The sequence below is a fragment of the Phocoena sinus genome, chromosome 5 (genome assembly GCF_008692025.1).
Source record: "Phocoena sinus isolate mPhoSin1 chromosome 5, mPhoSin1.pri, whole genome shotgun sequence".
Taxonomy (NCBI): Eukaryota; Metazoa; Chordata; class Mammalia; order Artiodactyla; family Phocoenidae; genus Phocoena; species Phocoena sinus.
In genome coordinates this window covers 44108818-44127880 of record NC_045767.1, presented here as the reverse complement: position 1 = coordinate 44127880, position 19063 = coordinate 44108818, and the positions used below count along the sequence as shown (strand labels likewise).

Here is a 19063-nt window from a genome sequence, read left to right as displayed (position 1 = left end):
GAATAAATCATTAGTTCCTGTTATAGTCTGCCTAAGGCTGCTCAGAACACATCTTAATATTGTGTTCTATGTTTACTATTTATTCATTCATTTATTAAACACCTACGATGGCCCAGGTACAGTAGGTGTTGGGGGTATGAAATGGATAAAAACAGCTGAAGCATTCAGTGCCTGCAGGAAGACTGATGGCCAACCATTTCAATCCACACTACATTATCTGTTGGGAGAGTACAGGCCCCAGAGGGTTTTATGTTATCTTTGGGGCACTGGTATGTTAGGCTAATCATGGGCTCTGGAGGCCACATCTGGGTTCAGATTCAGTGCGTCACTCACTAGCTCTGTGACCTTGGGCAAATTACTGAAACTCTTTTAGCCTTATCTTTTTTTTTGTTTTTGCGGTACGCGGGCCTCTCACTGCTGTGGCCTCTCCCGTTGCGGAGCACGGGCTCTGGACGCGCAGGCTCAGCGGCCATGGCTCACGGGCCCAGCCGCTCCGCGGCATGTGGGATCCTCTGGACCGGGGCACAAACCCGCGTCCCCTGCATCGGCAGGCGGACTCTCAACCACTGCGCCACCAGGGAAGCCCCTAGCCTTATCTCTAAGATGGAGATAATACTATGCTGCTGTTGTTGCTAAGATTACATGAAATAATGCACATAAAGCACTTGGCATACTGCCTCATTTGTAGTAAGCATTCATTAAGCTTTAGCTGTCACCACTATTACTGTCGTCATTATTATTATTATCATCATCATCATCATTATTATTAGGAGTAAAAATGAGCTTCCTGAGGCATAATTATTTTTACTTTGCAGACAAGGAAACAGGCTCGGTGAGATTAAGCAGACGAAGTCACAGTGATGAAAAGGGACAGGGCCAAAATTTGAGGCAGGGCAGAGCTGGCTGCCCTCAGGAGGGAAGAACTCACCTCTGGGCCCCACCCAGAGAGGGCTGCCCTTGAGCAGAAGTGCTGGGGCCTCTGGAGGTGTTCAAGCAGAGGCCCTAACCACTTTCAGACGGAGAGACAGCAGGCCTGATCAGATGTCTCAGGGCACCGTCTAACTTTGCATGCCTATAGGGCAGTTTTCAGAAGTTTCCTGAACTAGCATTTATCCAGGAAATATGCACATTCAAGATCAGTTTAAATTTAAATCAAACAAAAATAATGCTCTTTCGAGCACCTGTTTTATGCTAGATTCTGGGGTAAGTGAAAGAACTGTTGAGTTAACCTTCCTGTCCATCATTCAATTGTCAGTCTGTCCATCCTTCTATGCATCCATCAATCCATCCATATCACAAACATTAAACACCTACTGTATGCTAAACACTGTCCGGAAGGTGCTTCTCTTCCATTAGTCTTATTTTTCCTACCAGAGAGTACTCTCCACTCAAGATAGGAAGTAGTGAGTGAGGAGTGAGGTGAGCACAGTTAGAAGACGGAGTGGCTGCTTCTGGCAGAAGGTCCCCACCCCTCAGCTTGAGGGGATGGCAGGCAACGCACAGCAAAGAGACCGATATGAAACGAGTAATGAAAGCTCCGTGTGCTTGGAGCTATAGCAGATGCCTGTGTACGTACATGGCAGCAAGGGCTGCTTTTTGCCGGTTTTATAGCTCCAGCCACTAGCATTAACGATTGGTACACGCTAAGGAACCAAATGATTGGGGTTTTGTTTTATCTGAGTAATTTTTTTTTTTTTTAAGTCTTGGAAACTGGCAATAGAAGCGTCTAAAGTGGTAGAGGGAGTCAACCAAGGCAGGTCTGAGGTGGAACCAGAGAGATGGGAAGTTTTTAGAAGAGGAGCGGCGTTCCAACTAAACCGCTCAGCCTGCCTCAAGGAGGCGTGGGCCCTGTGGGAGGGACGTGCTCGGTTGAGCGGGGCTCTAGCCTCAGGAAATGGATGCAGCTAGGTCCCAGTGTGTGCCCCGGGGTATCGTGGCGAAGCTGCTCAGCTGGTCCTACCGGGAGCGCGCGGGCCGAACTCCAGGATTAGCTATCTCTGAAGTACCGAGCCAGTCCCCACCCGCCACCTGACTGCGCGCTCAGCTCTCCCGCCGCGCGCGGGTGAGTACATTTCTGGAAGCAGCGCATTGCGGCAGCCTCATCCGCGAGTCCCGCCCAGGAGCTGCGGAGGCCGCAACAGGTCCCCAAGGGTACCCTGGGCCTCTCCGGCGCGCCTCGAAGGCAGGCGCCTTTCCGGACCCGCCCCGTCCCGGGGTCTGGCCGGCGCGCGGGGCAGCGGGACAGCGGAGCGGCCTCTCCGGAAGCCATCCCGGTGGTCCCCGAAGCCAAGTCATAAATCATTCATGAGCGGGGGCCGGGCGAGCAGGGCTGGGAGGAAAGAGGGGGGCGGCAGCGGCGGCGAAGGCTGACCGGTAGCTGGACCGGGTGCACGGTGAGTAGCCGCGTCCTCACGCCGGAGCTCGGAAGGTGTCTGCGGCCCCGACCCGGGGGCTGAGTGCACCCCTATCCAGAAAGCTGGGGGCGGAGAATGGGGAATGGAGGGGCTTGCTCTGCTCCCTTCTCCTCCCAACCCTCGGCACCTCCTCCCCGGGCCGCGGCAGGTGGTGCGAGTCCGGGAGCGTCGGGGGAACCAGAGGGGCTGCAGGGCCGGCGAGGTGGACTCTGCGAGAGTTCCGGGCAGGGCGCAGACGCACGCAAATTTTGCGGGCTGCGTGGTGGGTTTTCTTTCCGCCCACTGGAGGGGAGCTGGCGGCTGTGGCCAGGATCCGGGGCGCGAGCAGGCGGTGGTAACGCGAGTGGGACCCCAGACCCCGAGGCTACCGGCTCGTTCTCTGAGAGGGCGGCGGACGAGGCGAGGGTGGTCCGGGGCTTGGAAACTGTTCGGGGGTGAGGGGAATCCTGGGGAGTGGAACGAGGGGTGCGGGACACTGACCCTCCCCAGCTGGGTATGGAAAGGGGTCACCTTCCTCTGGTTTGCTAAAAGAAGTACGCGGTGCAATCGACCATCACAGGAGGGGGCTTTGAGGGTGCCATGGGAGGCCTTATCGCCTTGCCCATCTGGCAGCGCACGCACCCCTGGCTTGATGCATCCCCCCGGTCTGCTTTGGGTGCACAGCACGGGGACCTTTGGCGATTGCCTGATGGAGAACTGGGTGATGGAGGCGCACCCCGCTGGGTAAGGCGCCGGCCAGGACAACAAAGGGAAGCGTGGACAGAGGAGGAGCTTCGCCGTGCGGGAAAGTCGGGGGCCCGAGGTCAGTTTCCTCGAAAGCCCTCGCCGAGAGCGGCGGGGGATGCGACCAGGGGGCCCTGGGGCACACAGCTTAGGACGGCGACCCCAGTCCACGCCAACCCGCGCCTCGGCGGGGAACCGGCGCCGACTCTCTCGCGGCAGCCAAGTTACTCCGGCAACCCCCTCCCCCAGGGCGACGGCGGATTCCTCGAGTCTCCTGGTTTCCCGCGCCCGCCTTGCCGCCTATCCTTTGTCCCGCAGCCGGAGAGAGGTTCCTGCGCCGAGGGAGCGAGGGCAAGAGCGGCCCCGGCCTGGCGGTGGGTTGCAGGGGAAGGCTGGGGGAGCGGCGCCACCAGCTTTCTGTAGCAACAGGTTGCGCCCGTAGCCCGCGGCGGCTGCTGACCTTGCTCCTGCCCGGGCTGGAGGAAGGTTTTCCCGGGTTTCTGAGAGAGGCGGCTGATCTTTGTTAACACAAGCAGGTGTGATTGAGGTCCTTGAACGTCCCCTCCCCCCATCCCAACAGAGACCCGCTGGAGACCCAAACAGCTGCTGTTCTTTGGTTGCTTGGACCGTATGAAATTGCCGTTTTCGAAAGACTTGAATATCAGCAACTTCCTATTATTCAATGTGTGTGGAGTTACTACTTAGGCTTTTCTCACTCTTTTGTGAGTTTCCTCCTTCAATGTTCTGGAAGCTGTTCTGCCTGTCAGGGTGAGCCTGGCGGCCACGGTGGAGTTGAGAATATTGCCGTTCGCATGGGCAGTCCAGACCCTCAATCGACGGCCAGTTGTGTGTGTGCCAGGCGTCGTACCTATTCTATTTCCAACCCTCCCACACTATTTAAAACACCATTTTACAGACTAGCAAAAAGCAAAGCGTGGAGATTGTAAGCGACTGCTGTCACAGAGCTCATCAGCGGGGCTAGAGACTCCCAGTCTCGAAAGCCAGGGCTCTGGTCGCTGCAGCAGTGCCCTTTAGTTTAGTTTAGTTTTCTTAATGTAGCCCATAATTTTTTAATGAACTTCCTTATGAGTTCCACCCTGGACTATTTCTGTGTATCTAGTAAGGTGAAGCAAAGTGCATCAAAGGATAGGTCGAAAATAATAAAACTTTAAACCAAATATTGTTTCATCGGGACTGTTTAAAATATGAAGGAAAGCGGTTTTGCAGGGGCAAGAGTTCGCTCTGAGATTTGATCAAGGTCAGGATGCATTGTTAAAAATGACAGAAGCCAATTCTGGGTAATTTTAGCAAAAAAGGGACTGGATACTGGGTGGCTTAGCGAAGTGACAGAAAGGCTGGCTAGCCAGGCTTGGGAGCCCGGAGGAGCGGGACTCAGGACATGCAACAGGACCCCTGATGGGCGTACGGCCATGGCTGCCACCATTAGACTCTGGCTGTGGCTGCTGGCATGTTTCCATCATTGCTAGGATGAAGTGGAAACTGCCTCTGCCTCAGTGTGTCTCATGCACAAGCCCAGGAGTAAGCATCTGATTGGCAGAGCCTGGGCTCAGTTTGGGCACCTCAGCTGGCCTCACCATGGGAGGCAGGGCTGCCACCCCCTGAACTCACAAAGGTGGGCTCAGAAGTTGGGCAGCTCCCATCCGCCCTCCCACCCACCAAAAACCCTAGATAACACCTACACAGATCCTTTTAAAAGAAATTCCTTCAAAAATTCCATCAAAAAGAAAAAGTAGAGAAGAAATGAAGCTGGATGGTCATCGTATTTGCTTTTAAACCAGTGTTCATGGAAGTGCCGATCTCTGGACCCCAGGCTCAGAATCGTGTGAGGTATTTGCTTAAAATTCGTGTTCTTGGGTCCCTTTCCCAGTTAGAACTCAGTGTGTTTGGATGGAATCCAGGAATCTTCATCCCATAAGCCAGAAAATGGTGAATCTACCTTAGTGATTAGTCTAGTGCCTGTTTGAGGAGAGAGGCCCCAAAGGAGCGATTTCCAAAGCCTGCTAAGTCGAGGATTGCAGCTGAAAGTATGCCCCCCGTGCCCCCTCCCCACCACCCCGCCAGAGTGGTAGACCAGTTGTTCCGCCATGGATGACTCCAGTGAGGAGACAGTCTGCTCTCTGTGTTGGAGGAAACAGCTACAAGCAATCCAACACCTCCCTCCCGTGGGCTGAAGACTACTCATAAACAGGTGCTTGACCAATTCTGAAATAGGTCAACATGACCATTTTGTGTCAGTCTTCTCTCTACCTGCGACCATTTGATGTCAGCCATCCTTACTGAGTGCCTGCTGTGCGCCAGACTCCAAGGGTACGCAGAAGATGAGGAAGTCGGGGACCCCACCAAGCTGTTGGGCTAGATCAGTTCAATGCGATACAAGAAGGGCGTTTGGGGTGCTTTTGCCTCACGTCTGTTGTTCTGCAGTTGTGCTTGGGAAGATGGAGGTGTCTTTGGAAAGCGGCATAGATTAGCCAGGAGGGAACTCAGGAACAGTGCTGGCTCTCAAACCTTAGTTGTCTAAGAATCTGTCACCAGGGGAGCATGTTAAAAATGCAGATTAATGGGCCACATCTCCAGAAATGAGGTCCTCTAATTTCATTTGAAACACAGACCCCGTTTTACGCTGATGCGGCTGTTGGGTCGGGAGCCGTCTTGGGTTTTCTGCTGGAGGTTCCCTGAGCTGCTCTCAGTGGCTCTTGCTACCTAGTGTGCTTTCCCAGGGAAGTACCCAGACCTTCTTTTTTGGAACAACGATTCAAACTGAGATGAAAAACCTCTTCCTTTTTGCCTTGACTTTTATCCATTGTCTAATGTTTCATAAGTAGTGAGATGTTCGTAAAAGTGGTCTAAACTTTAAGAGGGACCTACCCTCTGGAGCGAGATGCACGTGCCGCTCAGGTGCTGCCCTAACTCAGTGGAACACCCCATCTTTGCATTTCTGTTGGGATTTCTTTTCCCCTGCTTCTTCACTGAGGATGTCTGGAAGTCTGTTTATTCATAGCTCTCCCGGGGGCCTTCTGCCATTTCCCTCCCGCTGTGTTTCTCTCTGTCCTCAGCTGAGGCTTGGTGGCATTACCAGGAAGTCAGCCTTTCTTAGCAGCTGAGCCTCTAATCCGTCAGCTGCTGTGCTCCTGCCTGCCCTTTAACAGATAAGATAAGATGTGAATGTGGTGTGTGCCTGTGTGTGTCAGTGTGTGGCGTGTACGTTCCTGGTGTGTGTTTCATCTCTGTGAGTTGTGTGTCATTGTGAGTGCATGCATGGTGTGTGTGACGTGTGTGTGCATGCCCACCTGCCTGCCTGAAGCAGCACGTCCTACCCTACCTGAATAACCACACGCCCCCTCTCCTTTCACATCTTCCTCCTGCCCTGTGCAGCCCTGCAGGCTTCAGAGAGAGATCTTGCAAAAGCCGACTTGCTTTGTTTCCTTCTTATCTGTTCTCTCTGGAAAAGATTTGAAGTCTGAGCAGGGTGCTGATTCCTGGTAGAACCATTGAAAGGCTAGAGCACTTCAGAGACTGAGGACAGGTTGTTGGCAGCAGCCATGCCTGGCAGGGATTGCCCTTTGGAAACAGTCACCAGGGTCCTGGTGTGTCTGTGTCTGTGGGTGAGATGGACCTGGAAGCTAGGGGTTCCATGAGGTCGGCACTAGGTGTCACTGGGGATCTGAGTAGCCCATGATTTGATAATGGGAGAGTCAAGGGTCATTCCATTGGCAGACCTGTGCAGAAGTAATAGGAGTGGTTATGAGGCTTAGAAGATGAGGCAGTATCTAAGGGGACCTGATATGAATGAACGTCTTCATTCAAATAGCTCATTAAATCCTACCTCTTGTGTGGAGCTTTCTTCAACTTGGTGGAATATAGGTAGCGGGTCCTCTAGCCTTTTGTGCAGTGTGCCACTTTCTTGGTAGTCCCTCTCCTCTATCTTGCATTGTGTGTTTCAGGAGCACCCTGTCTTTATTTTGAAAGCTCCTGAGTGTGAATCTGATGTAGGAAAGGAAATCAGGGTGTTCCTGACCCCAGAAAAGAATGGGCAAGCAGAGTATCCCAGTTGTTTTTGATTCATCTAGCCTGTTGCAGTGGTACACGCAAAGCAGCTGTTTTGGCTTACTTGGTTTTATATTCAGCAGCTCTTACTGATAGCCAACTGTATGCCTGCCTTGTGTTCACTTCTGGGGAGAGAAACTCGAGGAGGACAGGTCCACGCTGCCCTCACTAGACACTGGGCTGGTAGCCGATTTTAGCTCCTGATCGTTCTCCCTTTCCCCAGGGGAGGGCGGGAGTCTCCCTCTGATCTGCTTCTCATCACCTGGACCCCGAGTCATCCAGGTGGTGACTTGGGACAGAGATTTCCATCAGGGCTACCCGATGAGTGTGTTAGACAGAAACCAGTGTCACCCGGCCTTAAAGAGTTTGTTCCCTGCCCTTGAGGCCACGCTTGTCTAGTTTGGGCTGGGGGTGAGTGAAGATGGGATGAAATGAGATCAGTGAGCACATTAATAAAATAAAAGGTGGAGTAAGACATATCTCCAGAGATGGGGAGAATAACCCAAAATTGGAGGAAAATTAAGCATCTCATCTATTGCTGGGGGCCTCTGCTTCTCTGACTGAAAGGGAGGGTTCTGTAGGGAGAGTGTCTTGGAGTTGGGAGAGTCCAAACTTGGGCTTTGAAAGCAAACTACTGGGTTTGAATTCTACCCCACCATGAATCAACCATGGCCTCGGGCAAGTTGCTGAAATTCGGAGTCAGTTTCCTCTTCTGTAAAATGGGATAATGCCTTAACCGAGGTTCTACCTGTAAAGCATGTAGAACGTGTCTGGAATGTGGTAAGTGCTTAATGAATGTCAGTTTCCAAGACCACACACTCGTTACACTAGCTGATATTTCTGGGTCTGGCCCCTAGCGTGGAACCTTCCAGCTTTCCTGCCCCTGTGCTCTGAAGCAGGCTCTGTGTTTGCTTCCTCCGCAGCGGATTAGGTTGAGGGCTTGCTCTAAAGCCTTGCAGCCTCTCCTCCAGGGGAGCTGCCGGTGCAGGCAGGCTGCAGGCATTAGTGACCCCGCCCCTTCTCTCCCTGCCAGGGATGGTGCTTTGATCCACTGACCGTCCCCCACCCCACAGCCGAGAAGATTCTCTGCCACCCTTCACCGCATGCCAACCCAGCCAGAAAGCCAAGGATTCCGCAGACTCAGTCCTCGCCACGCCTCTTCTGCACAGAAACACACTCCTGTCTTCCCCAAGGCTTCTGAAGAGGGAGGCCCCCAGTTCTACCTCATGTTTGGGGCATCTTGCTAGCTATGGCCCTTCTCCTCGGCTTCCTGCTGCTGCTGGGGCTTTATAGGGACACCATGTCAGAGGGGCCGCCGCCATCATCCACATACATTCCTGATGGTTTGGAATTTGAATTTCCTCCAACGAGCTATGAGACCAGAGATTCTTATGAAGCTGGACCTACTGGCATCCTCTTTCAAATTGTGCACATCTTCCTCCACATGGTGCAGCCGAATGCTTTCCCTGAAGGTAAGTGCCAATGGCGGGACAAGATACAATATGTCTCCAAACCTACTCACGGGCACACACACAGTATTGTTTGTTAATGACAACACGACCAGTGCAGAATATATTCCGTATATTAAAGTGTGAGATTCAAAGTGATTGAATTGCAAGGAGCAGAAAGTATTTAGCCAGAAGTTAAGAAAAATAAGTTAAATAGGTTGTTAGGAATATGATGATAAGAAAATGAAATCAAACTGTTGCCATGTTGTTTTTCCAATTCTGTATCCTTCTTCCCCTCTTTTTTTGTTTTGTTTTGTTTTGTTTTTTGGTTGGAGTAGTGAATTGTTCTCAAGTTCATACCAAAGGTAGAAGTTAGGGTAAAAATGCAAATTCTCTGTCATCAAACGAGAAGTTAATAATGACCTCTCATGGCCATTGAAAGTTACAAATTTAACTCTCCTCCGCCCACCGCAAAATGCAGTTTTGACAGTGCTTAGGGCAAGGCCAGGGCAGACCCTACCTCTTACCTGGGTAACTTGTTTGCTTCAGGTCTAAGAGTTTGAGTGTGAAGCCAGGAGGGAACATTCATGGCATCGTGCTGTTGTTTTGTGTGCGTACTCTCTGGCCTCACCACTGCGGCTCATCTGTACTCGGAAGTCTTCGGGGTATGTGTTTTCAGGAGTGGGATTATGAAAATTCAAATGGTCTGTGGGAATTGTCTGCTATTAGGGTTTGGCAGTCTAAATTTTTATCGATTTAATGTTAGATCTAGCTTAAGCTTGTTCTTGAAACTACAAAGATTTGAATATTATCATTGACTACTAAACATTATAAAATTTGTAGTAATCTTTATCATCTTCCTTAGCTGGCCAGCCGTCGTTCATAAGCTGATTATTTGTGTGTGTGTGTGTGTGTGTGTGAGAGAGAGAGACACACACACACACACACACAGAGACACAGAGAGAGAGAGAGAGAGAGAGAGAGAATGTATTTAGTGAACTTCAGCACCTGTTTATATTACGGGCAGTTTACAGATTTTCTTAATATATATTTACATAGAATTTTTTGCATTTATTTGTCTCAGATTAAGCAATTGAAACAGTCTGAAGTGTAGTTTTCAATTTTTTGTTAGTTTAAATTTCATTTCAATGAAGTAAATCACCCTGGGCCCTACTGTCACAGAAGAGAGTCCTGAACAAGTACTGCTTACTGTTTATGTCGCTGCTTAAAAGACTAAATTTGGAAATCCAAAGGACAGAAGTAGAAAACAAACTGAGTTTATTTATTCATGTTGAATACAAATTCACTATTCTCAATAAATATCTTTTTGTTTACTTTTGGACTTGATGTAAATATAATTGGATAAACAAACACCTACTAGTGTTTTTAGTCTTGGCTTCTTTGTTTTTTTACGTAAAAAGCATAGAATTCGGTTGTTTAATACGAATTTACAGTGACTTCTTTAAAAAGATTGTGAAGTCTCCTGTGTCATTCTAAGGTAGATCATGTAATTAATCCTGTAATCTCTTTCCATATGTCGTTTTATTTTTCTCCCTCTAGATTTCATATGAAGGCTTCCTCACACTTGTTTCACAGGGGAAAACAGTATCTCTAAAGGTCTTCATTCAAATGATCAGGTTAAAAGACATCCTGCTTCCGATGCATTCTAAGGTTTTCACCTCCGACATCGTGATTAGTCTAGAATTTAAATCCTAATGTAATCTGAGGGTGTTAGCCTTGCTTGTCCCTTGACCTTCGTCAATACTTACTACTTGGGAGAAAGAAATTCCCAGAGACAGACCAGCACTACCCCTTTCAGAAAAAATTGTCAGGTTGCTTAGAGGATATAATACGGAATTTAGCAGGCGACGTCTTGGTGTGTTGGCTTTCTTCCACCATCCCATTATTCATATTCTTTCACCCAGTTACTAGGTTTCGTAATAGCCTCAAAGTGCTCAAGAGGTGCTTTGCAACATAAAGGACACTATGAGGCAATCATGTTTTTCGTGTTTTTTTTTTTCTCCTTGGCATGTGACTTTTTTTTTAAAAAATTGAAGTATAGTTGATTTACAATGTCCTGTTGGTTTCAGGTGTACACCACAGTGATTCAGTTATACATACATAATAAATATATTCTTTTCCCATATGGGTTATTATAAAATATGGAGTATAGTTCCCTATGCTATACAGTAGGTCCGTGTTGGTTATCTGTTTCATGTATAGTAGTGTGTGTCTGTTAATCCCGTCCTCCTAATTTATCCCTCCCCTCCCCTTTCCCCTTAGGTAACCATACGTTTGTTTTCTATGTCTGTGGGTCTATTTCTGTTTTGTAAATAAGTTCATTTGTATCTTTTTTCTTTCTTAGAGCCCACGTATAAGTGATATCATGTGATATTTGTCATTCTCCGTCTGGCTTATGTCACTTAGTATAATCTCTAGGTCCATCCATGTTGCTGCAAGTGGCATTGTTTCATTCTTTTTAATGGCTAAGTAATATTCCATTGTATATATGTACCGCATCTTCTTTAGCCATTCATCTGTCGATGGACATATAGGTTGCTTCCAGGTCTTGGCTTTTGTAAGTAGTGTTGCTGTGACCTTTGGGACCACTGCATTTCATGAGCACCAAAACAGAGGCAGATGTCTTGATAAGTGAAGATGCAAGAGAGAGAGAGAGAGAGAGAAAGAGATAGATTTATATGTATTAGCTTAACTAAATACATCAACCAAAGCAGATGACTTCAGGATGAGTCCTCTGTGGAGTAACATCTTCACAGAAGACAATATCCCACAGGTCTGTTCTTTCATGTGAGAGAGAAGTTTTGAGTGCACAGTCCCAGCACAGGAGCAGAAGAAGAAGGGACGGCCCTGGAGCCTCGGATCCTTCTTTTCATGCTATCATTGGGGAGTTTTCCACATTTACATCCTGTTTCCAACCAAAATGGAATACCCAGTTTTGCATTTGGAGCTCTCTAAAGAGAAGCCCATCCTGGTAAATACAGGATGGAAAGGTTTTGTTTAGCTGGGGCTTGAGACAAAGACCTATTCCTGGATAGAAGAAAAGATTAGCTTAGATTAGACCAGGCAGACAGGTTGGCAGAGTGTGCTCTAGTACCTGGTGGGTATTTCATAAATCCTGCCCTGATCTGAAGCTGCAAGGGAGATGTGGTGTCCTGGGCTTGGCTCACTAAGAAGACAGTGATGGTTTACATTAGCGGGGAATCGTCTGTCCATTCATTAACCTAGAAAGGGTGTTGAGGGCAGGATGTGCGTGTGTATGTGGCGGGGGTGGGAGGCCATGGGGGGAGCTGGGGAAAGAGCATTCCAGGCAGAGGAAACGGCATGTCCATGGAGTGGAGGAGACCGTGGTTCATGGTGGACCCGTGAAGTGTGTATTCATGGAGTAAGTCTGCCAGGGTTGGGCAGCCAGAGCTGGAGGACCCTGACTGGCAGGCCAGAGAGTTCTGTAGCGGGAAGGAAGCTAAGGCAGCATCACAGGTTTCATTCACTTGACAAGCATTATTGAAAGCACTGCCTTCTGTGGTGCACCTTGCTGGGTGCTATGAGCCAGTGTGGTAGTGGACTTGGGTTTTGGGAAAAGAATCTGACAGCAGCTGATAGGATAGGTCACAGGGAGGGTGAGGTTCCTGCAGTGGTCCAGAGGGTGGTAATAATGAACTAATGTGGGATGAGGCAAAAGTAATGGGGGAAACAGAGGCAGGGTCCATTCTGTGTCCAAAAGACTTGCTTTAAGTCCTAGCTCTTGCCTATTAGCTGCAAGGTGATCTAGGCCAACTTAATTTTCAGAGCCTCTGCTTTCATAGATGTAATGTGACTCTAATCATAACCCACTCTATAGCTTTTATCTGTGAGGCTTAAATAAAATGATGCATGTAAAGCCGATGTTTAAAACCATGCCTGAAAGGCACAGAGAAAAATCCTCAATAAACGTGGCTGCTCTTAGTATTATTACTCGAGAGGAAGAATTGACCAAATTTGACGCCAAAATTGGTGTCTCGAGGGATATAGGAAAGAAAAGGTGTCTCCAGGAGGGATCTTTACAATGTCCTTGCTGCTGCTTCCTCAGCAACACTACATGGAGTTGCCTTGTAAGAAGCGATTGTGTTGCTTTTGAAGTTAAGTGGGTTGTGTCTCCCCAGGAAGCCCCACAGCAGCAGAACTGGCTGTAGAAGCCAGGATTTGGATGTAGCGCTAGTTTACCGAGTAGTCTTTACTCCCACAAATATATCTGCATCTCGTGGGTTCTTGTTTTTTCTCTGTTCTCTCCTCCTCTCCCCAGCATCTGCTATAAGGCACACTGTGCAAAGTGTTGGCTCATTTGAATCTCCCAGCAACTTTGAGAGGTAGATGATGGAGGTACATGGTGGTCTTATTTCTATTTATTACATCCCCCTTTACAGATTGGAAAACTAAGTCAGGACAAGATTACATGTTCAAAGCACACAACTAGCCACTGGCAGATTGAGAACCCCCTGTCTCCAGGACTATTTTTCCTGTATTCTACAGCTTACTTTGTGGGTAATTGATTTCCTTTTTATTTTATCATACTGCTTTTAAAATGATCGTGAGCTACCATGAAAAATAGTAATTTTTGCACATTGAAAGGTACATTGCAGAAGATTATCTGGTGTGAATGGTGAGCAGTGCCTTTTCCAATTTGGGGTGTCTGTGATGAATTTGGCATAAATCATGACCCAGGTCCGAGCCTTTTTAATGGAACAAGTGAAAAAAAGGTCTCCTCAGCTTTTATTTTTTTATAAATGTATTTATTTTTGGCTGCGTTGGGTCTTTGTTGCTGTGTGCGGGCTTTCTCTAGTTGCGGCGAGTGGGGGCTACTCTTCGTTGCGGTGCGCGGGCTTCTCACTGCGGTGACTTCTCTTGTTGCAGAGCACGGGCTCTAGGCACGCAGGCTTCAGTAGTTGTGGCATGTGGGCTCTAGGCACGCAGGCTTCAGTGGCTGTGGTACGCAGGCTCAGCAGTTGTAGCTTGCGGACTCTAGAGTGCAGGCTCAGTGGTTGTGGCGCACGGGCTTAGTTGCTCCGTGACATGTGGGATATTCCTGGACCAGGGCTCGAACCCGTGTCCACTGCATTGGCAGGTGGATTCTTAACCACTGTGCCACCAGGGAAGCCCTGCTTTTATTGCTATAGAAAATTTCTAAAATCATTTTCCACTCTGTTTTGGCATATTTTTAAATTAGATTTTAGGATGGTTGACCTATTTGTAACAACATTTTCTGCTAATCTGATTTGATCCCGGGAGTTGGTGGGTCTGGGGGCGGAGCTGGGGAAGTGGTAGAAGTGGGGAAGAGGGAAGAGTTAAGCTTGGTTTCCTCAGACTTTGCGATGCCACCAGGATGTGATATTAACTGAGAGTCCTTCTGTTGCAGGTAACAGAAACCTATCAGCAAAGGCAATCAGAAAAGGGGTTTATCAACAACAAGGTCCTACGGTATAGCACAGGGAACTATATTCAATATCTTGTAATAAACCATAATAGAAAAGAATATGAAATGTATATATCCTTTGATATATATGTGTGTGTGTGTGTGTGTCTGTGTGTGTGTATGTTTAACTGAATCACTTTGATTCTGGTGATCACACCAGAAACTAACACAACATTGTAAATCAACAATACTTCAATAAAAAAAAATTTTAAAAAAAGGGGTTTATCATGAGGACTTCGGGTTACTTCATGACGCTCAAGGGGGTTGGGGAGGGGATCAAGCCAGCAGGGACTCGACCTGGCTCCCATCTTGGCCCCTCTCTGCCCCGTGGCCTCTTCATTCCTCCTCCTTCCCATCCCCCTTTCTGGGTTCTCCCATCCTGTAATCCTCCTGGTGGAGAGCTAGGCTGCCAACGTCATAGGTTTCAGGCCAGCTTCCTGGAGAGCGAGTGGCTGGGCATTCTCTCTCTTTTAGTCCCAAGTCTCAGTTCCAGTCCTGCCCGGGGCCAGTCGCCAACCACGGGCCCTTCGGGTAACTGTGGCTACAGTCACACCTCGTGCCTGGGCCGGGTGCTGTGAGCCTGGCACTGAGGCACTGCTGGCCCTGTGGCATCACAGGCAGGGAGGTGGTTTCCAGAAAAGGGGTTGTTGGACGGACAGCCCAATAGGTGTGTCCGTGCCAATGTCCACCGAGAATTAGGATGTTTTATTATATCCAGCACCTGTGTGTTCTTACTTAATCAGATGGAGCCAGCGCTTGTCTTCTTTGCATCACGTGACCCAGGTTGGCAATGGGCCTGGCCATAAATAAGGTCATGGAGGGAAAGGACTAACATTAGTTGATCCTGTCTCCCCAGTGTCACTCACTGTGCTGGGCAGTCTACGGCTGTCATCTCTTTGCATCCGAACAATTACAGCGGCAAACAGCTGGTATGTGCCGGCTTTCAGGGATTTGAACAACTCAGCAACTCTGTGAGCTTGGGGCTATTAATCTCGTTTTACAGAAGAGGAAGCTGGGGTTCAGAGAGCTAACTGACTTGACCAGGGTCACAAAACTAGCCAGTGGCAGAGCCAGGGTTTGAATTCAGGCAGGCTGGGTTGATTGTCCAGGCTCATAGTTGCCACTTGTATTTTGCTGATAAGGGAAGTGAGACTCAGGGAAGTTAAGGGAGTGTTCCGAGGTTACACACACTGATGGCTAAGGGACCAAGCCAAGGTTTGACCCAGAGCCCTGTGATGCCCACGCCTGGGCTTGTCTCCCCTTGTGCTCCCTGGAAGGGGCCGTGTCTAGAGACTGTAACAGGCACTCCTTTAATCCATCTGATGTGTCTTCTGCTTCATAGTACAGCTTCCAGTGCTAAACTGAAAAATGAGTCCTGTCGACTGTATTTTCATAAACTTGTCCACAAAGTCCTGAAACGTGCCCCTGCCTTCCCGTAAGTGAGCAGTAGAGGTAGGCTGTGCCCTTCTGGAAAATAAATGTGTGCCAGTGCCGTGAAAGACACAAGAAGGAAAGCTTCCTGGTCTCCAGCGATGATGTCCTTTCTGAGGTCTTCAAATACATGCAGGAAATGAGAGATTAAGTATGAATGTAAATAAACAGAGGCCACGCCAGCCGCTGCTGGTTGAAGCCCATGTGGTATTAGACATTGCTGTCTACTGGGTGGAAGTTCCAAAATGTACACTTGGAGAAGCAGCCGTCCAGTGTGGTCTGGATGGGGCAATGCTGGGGCAGAAGCATACAGCAGGAGGGACATTACAGGAGGGGTGGCCTGAGGCAGGCTTGCCACGTACCCTCTGCTTGGCTGGGGTCTAGATTCGGAAATGAGCCCAACACTTGAGTGGTAGTGATGAGCCTGCACTCTGGAGCCTCTGCCTGGGTTTGATTCCTGGCTTCTATGTTGACGAGCTTTGTGACCTTGGGCAAGTGACTTAAACTCTCTGTTCCTGAGTTTTCCCTCTGTAAAATGAAGATAATTATAATAGTACTTTGGGGATCATCATAATATTTAAATTATAAAGCAACGAGGACCTTGTCTGATAAACTAAGTGCTATATAAGTGTTTGTTAAGTAAAATATGAATGTATAAAACCCATATTCATTATAAGCTTTTAAATTAATCTTACGTCTTGATGATCACATGGACAGAAGGGCAAGTATTTATGTGACTCCCACTGCACTGGTTTCTTAGGGATGCTGTAACAAATCATCACAAACTGAGTGGCTGAAAACATCAGAAATTTATTCTGTCATAGTTCTGAGAACCAGAAAATCAAGATATTGGCACTCAGGGAGGCTGAAGCCTCTAGAGGAGAATCCTTCCTTGCTTCCTCCAGCTTCTGGTGTCTCCAGGTGTTCCTTGGCTTGTGGCTGCATCATTCCAATCTCTGCCCATCTTCACATCTGCCTTCTGTGTCTCTGGCTCAGATCTCCCTTTGCTTTCTTTTATAAAGGCATCTGTCATTGGATTTAGAGCCCATCCTATATCCAGTATGATCTTATCTCAAGATCCTTAACTTAATTTTATCTTCAAAGACCCTTTTTCCAAATAAGGTCACATTCACAGATTCCCGGGGTCAGGACTTGGACATATCTTTTTGGGGGCAACCATTCAGCCCATGACACCTATTACATACTTCTTTAGTTCTTCCAGAGAATAGCTCAGAGATATTAAGTGATGTGCCCAAGGTCATATTTCTGAAAAATGATGGAACCAGATTCAGAGCTGACTTGTCTGATTCCAAGTTCTTGAATTTCCATCCTGTAAGTATGTAGTGAGCTAGACCTGTTGCTGTTTGGCAGAGATGGCGTCGACTGGGTTCCCCTGCTCTCAAAAGGCTAACCTTGAGCACAGAGACCTCCACCTCCACAGTCAGCTCTGATGCAGGAGGGCTGGTCCTTGCTGACTGTCTGGCATGAATAGTGTGCTCATGGCTGTCGAGAGGAGGGATTAGTAACGATGGGGCAATTGCAGAAGACTTCCTGGAGGAAGGAACATTTGAACTGAACTTTACGGGTGTGGAAGAGTTCAGGAAGCAGAGGAGAGCATTCCAGGTGCACAAGCAGAGACCTGAGTGATGCAAGTTGAGACAGGAGCTTGTAGGATGTGGCCTGGGGAGCAGTGAGGCCAGAGGACCTGCATGTCTGGGAGGTTGTCAGGCCATGAACTTGGGGAGTAGCTTGTGGACAGATGGCAGACAGGCTCTGGAATGTCAGACCAACGTGTGCATGGGGTTCAGCAGACAGTGGAAAGTGGGCATCACTCAGTAAACCTGTAACCCCAACCAAAGCTACAGGAAGGAGGCGGTGGAGGGGTGGGGAGTGGGGTATGCATTGTCTGCTGTTTCTCGAAATTCTCATGTACACTTGGGCACCAGTGACCTAGCTCAGTGTTACTCCAGGTGTGGCCTTTGGACCAAAAGCATCAGGCATCACGTGGGAGTTTGTTACAAATGAAGATTCTTGGGCCCTACATACTAAATCAGAATTTCCTAGTTTTTTAATTTAAAAATATTTTTAAAAATTTTATGCATACAGAAAAGTGCACCTAAACCTACAGCCTGATGGCTTTTCATAAACTGCATACATCTGTGCAACTAGGCCCCAGATCAAGAAAAAGAATAAGCCCCCAGAAGAGCCCTCTCTTGTTTCCTGGTGACTGTCCCCAACTCATCCCAAGGATAACCCTCTCCTGATTGTTAATAGTGTAGATTTGTTATGCCCGGTAGAACACAGTAGTATGTTCTCTTTGGTTTCTGGCTTCTTTTACTCACCATTTTATTTGTGAGATTCATCCATATTGTTGCATGTAGTTGTAAACATTCACTGTTGTTGTTGTGTACTATTCTATCACATGAATATACCATAATTTATGTATCCATCCTACTGGATTGGCGTTTGAGAGGTTTCCATTTGGGACCTGTTTTAGTCAGCTTGGGCTGCTATAACAAAATACCATAGACTGGATGGCTTAAACAGCATACATTTCTTTCTCACAGTTCTGGAGGCTAGAGGTCCTAGATTAAGGTGCCAGCAGATTTGACGTCTGGTGACAGTCCTTTTCCTGGTTTGCAGATGGCTGCCTCCTTGCTGTGTCCTCACCTGGTGGAGGGAGAGAGGGTTCTTGTCTCTTCCTCTTCTTACAAGGACACTAATCCCTCCACAAGCCCACCCTCATGACTTCATCTAAACTCATAACGTCCCAAAGGCCCCACCTCCAAACACCATCATACAGGAGGTTAGGGATTCAATATATGAATTTGTGGGGACATAAACATTCAGTCCATAGCAGGGCCTTTATACATAGTGCTGCAATGAAGATTTTCGTACGTGTTTTTTGGTGACTATATATACACATTGCTGTTGGGTATATACCTAGGAGTGAATTGCTGGGCCATAGGGTAAACATTTTTTCACCTTCAGTAACACTACCAAACAGCTCTCCAAAGTGAGTATACCAACCAAATCCTTAAACTTTTTTTTTTTATTATGGAGAATTTCAGGTATGTGCAGAAGTAGAAGAGTCTGAAGGGCCCTCACTTACCCACCACCCTAGATTCAACAACTCAACTCACGACCAATCTTGTTTATTTCTACCTCTACCCACTCCTTTTACTCACCCCCTTCATTTTGAAGCAAATCGCAGTTTTTCTATCATTTCCTCTGTAAATATTTCAGTGTATTTCCTTAAAAATAAAGACATCATTCTGTTACACTGTAGAAAGTTAACAGTAGCTCTTCAATATAATAAAATATTCAGGAAAGATTCAGATTTCTCGGTTGTCTCATAAATGCAGTTTTTTTTTTGTTTTTTTTTGCGGTACGCGGGCCTCTCACTGTCGTGGCCTCTCCCGGTTGTGGAGCACAGGCTCCGGACGCGCAGGCTCAGCGGCCATGGCTCACGGGCCCAGCCGCTCCGCGGCATGTGAGATCTTCCCGGACCGGGG

General features: G+C 48.1%; 1 protein-coding gene across 1 annotated transcript in view; it reads left to right on the top strand.

Annotated features, from left to right (window-relative positions):
• The first annotated feature begins 2144 nt into the window (after positions 1 to 2144).
• Positions 2145 to 19063, top strand: part of PROM1 (prominin 1) — a 98243-nt gene continuing 81324 nt past the window's right edge. Inside the window, 2 exon segments of the mRNA XM_032631714.1 lie at positions 2145 to 2393; positions 8236 to 8674. Of these exon segments, the coding sequence (XP_032487605.1) occupies positions 8452 to 8674 (223 nt within the window). The 5' untranslated portion in view covers positions 2145 to 2393; positions 8236 to 8451.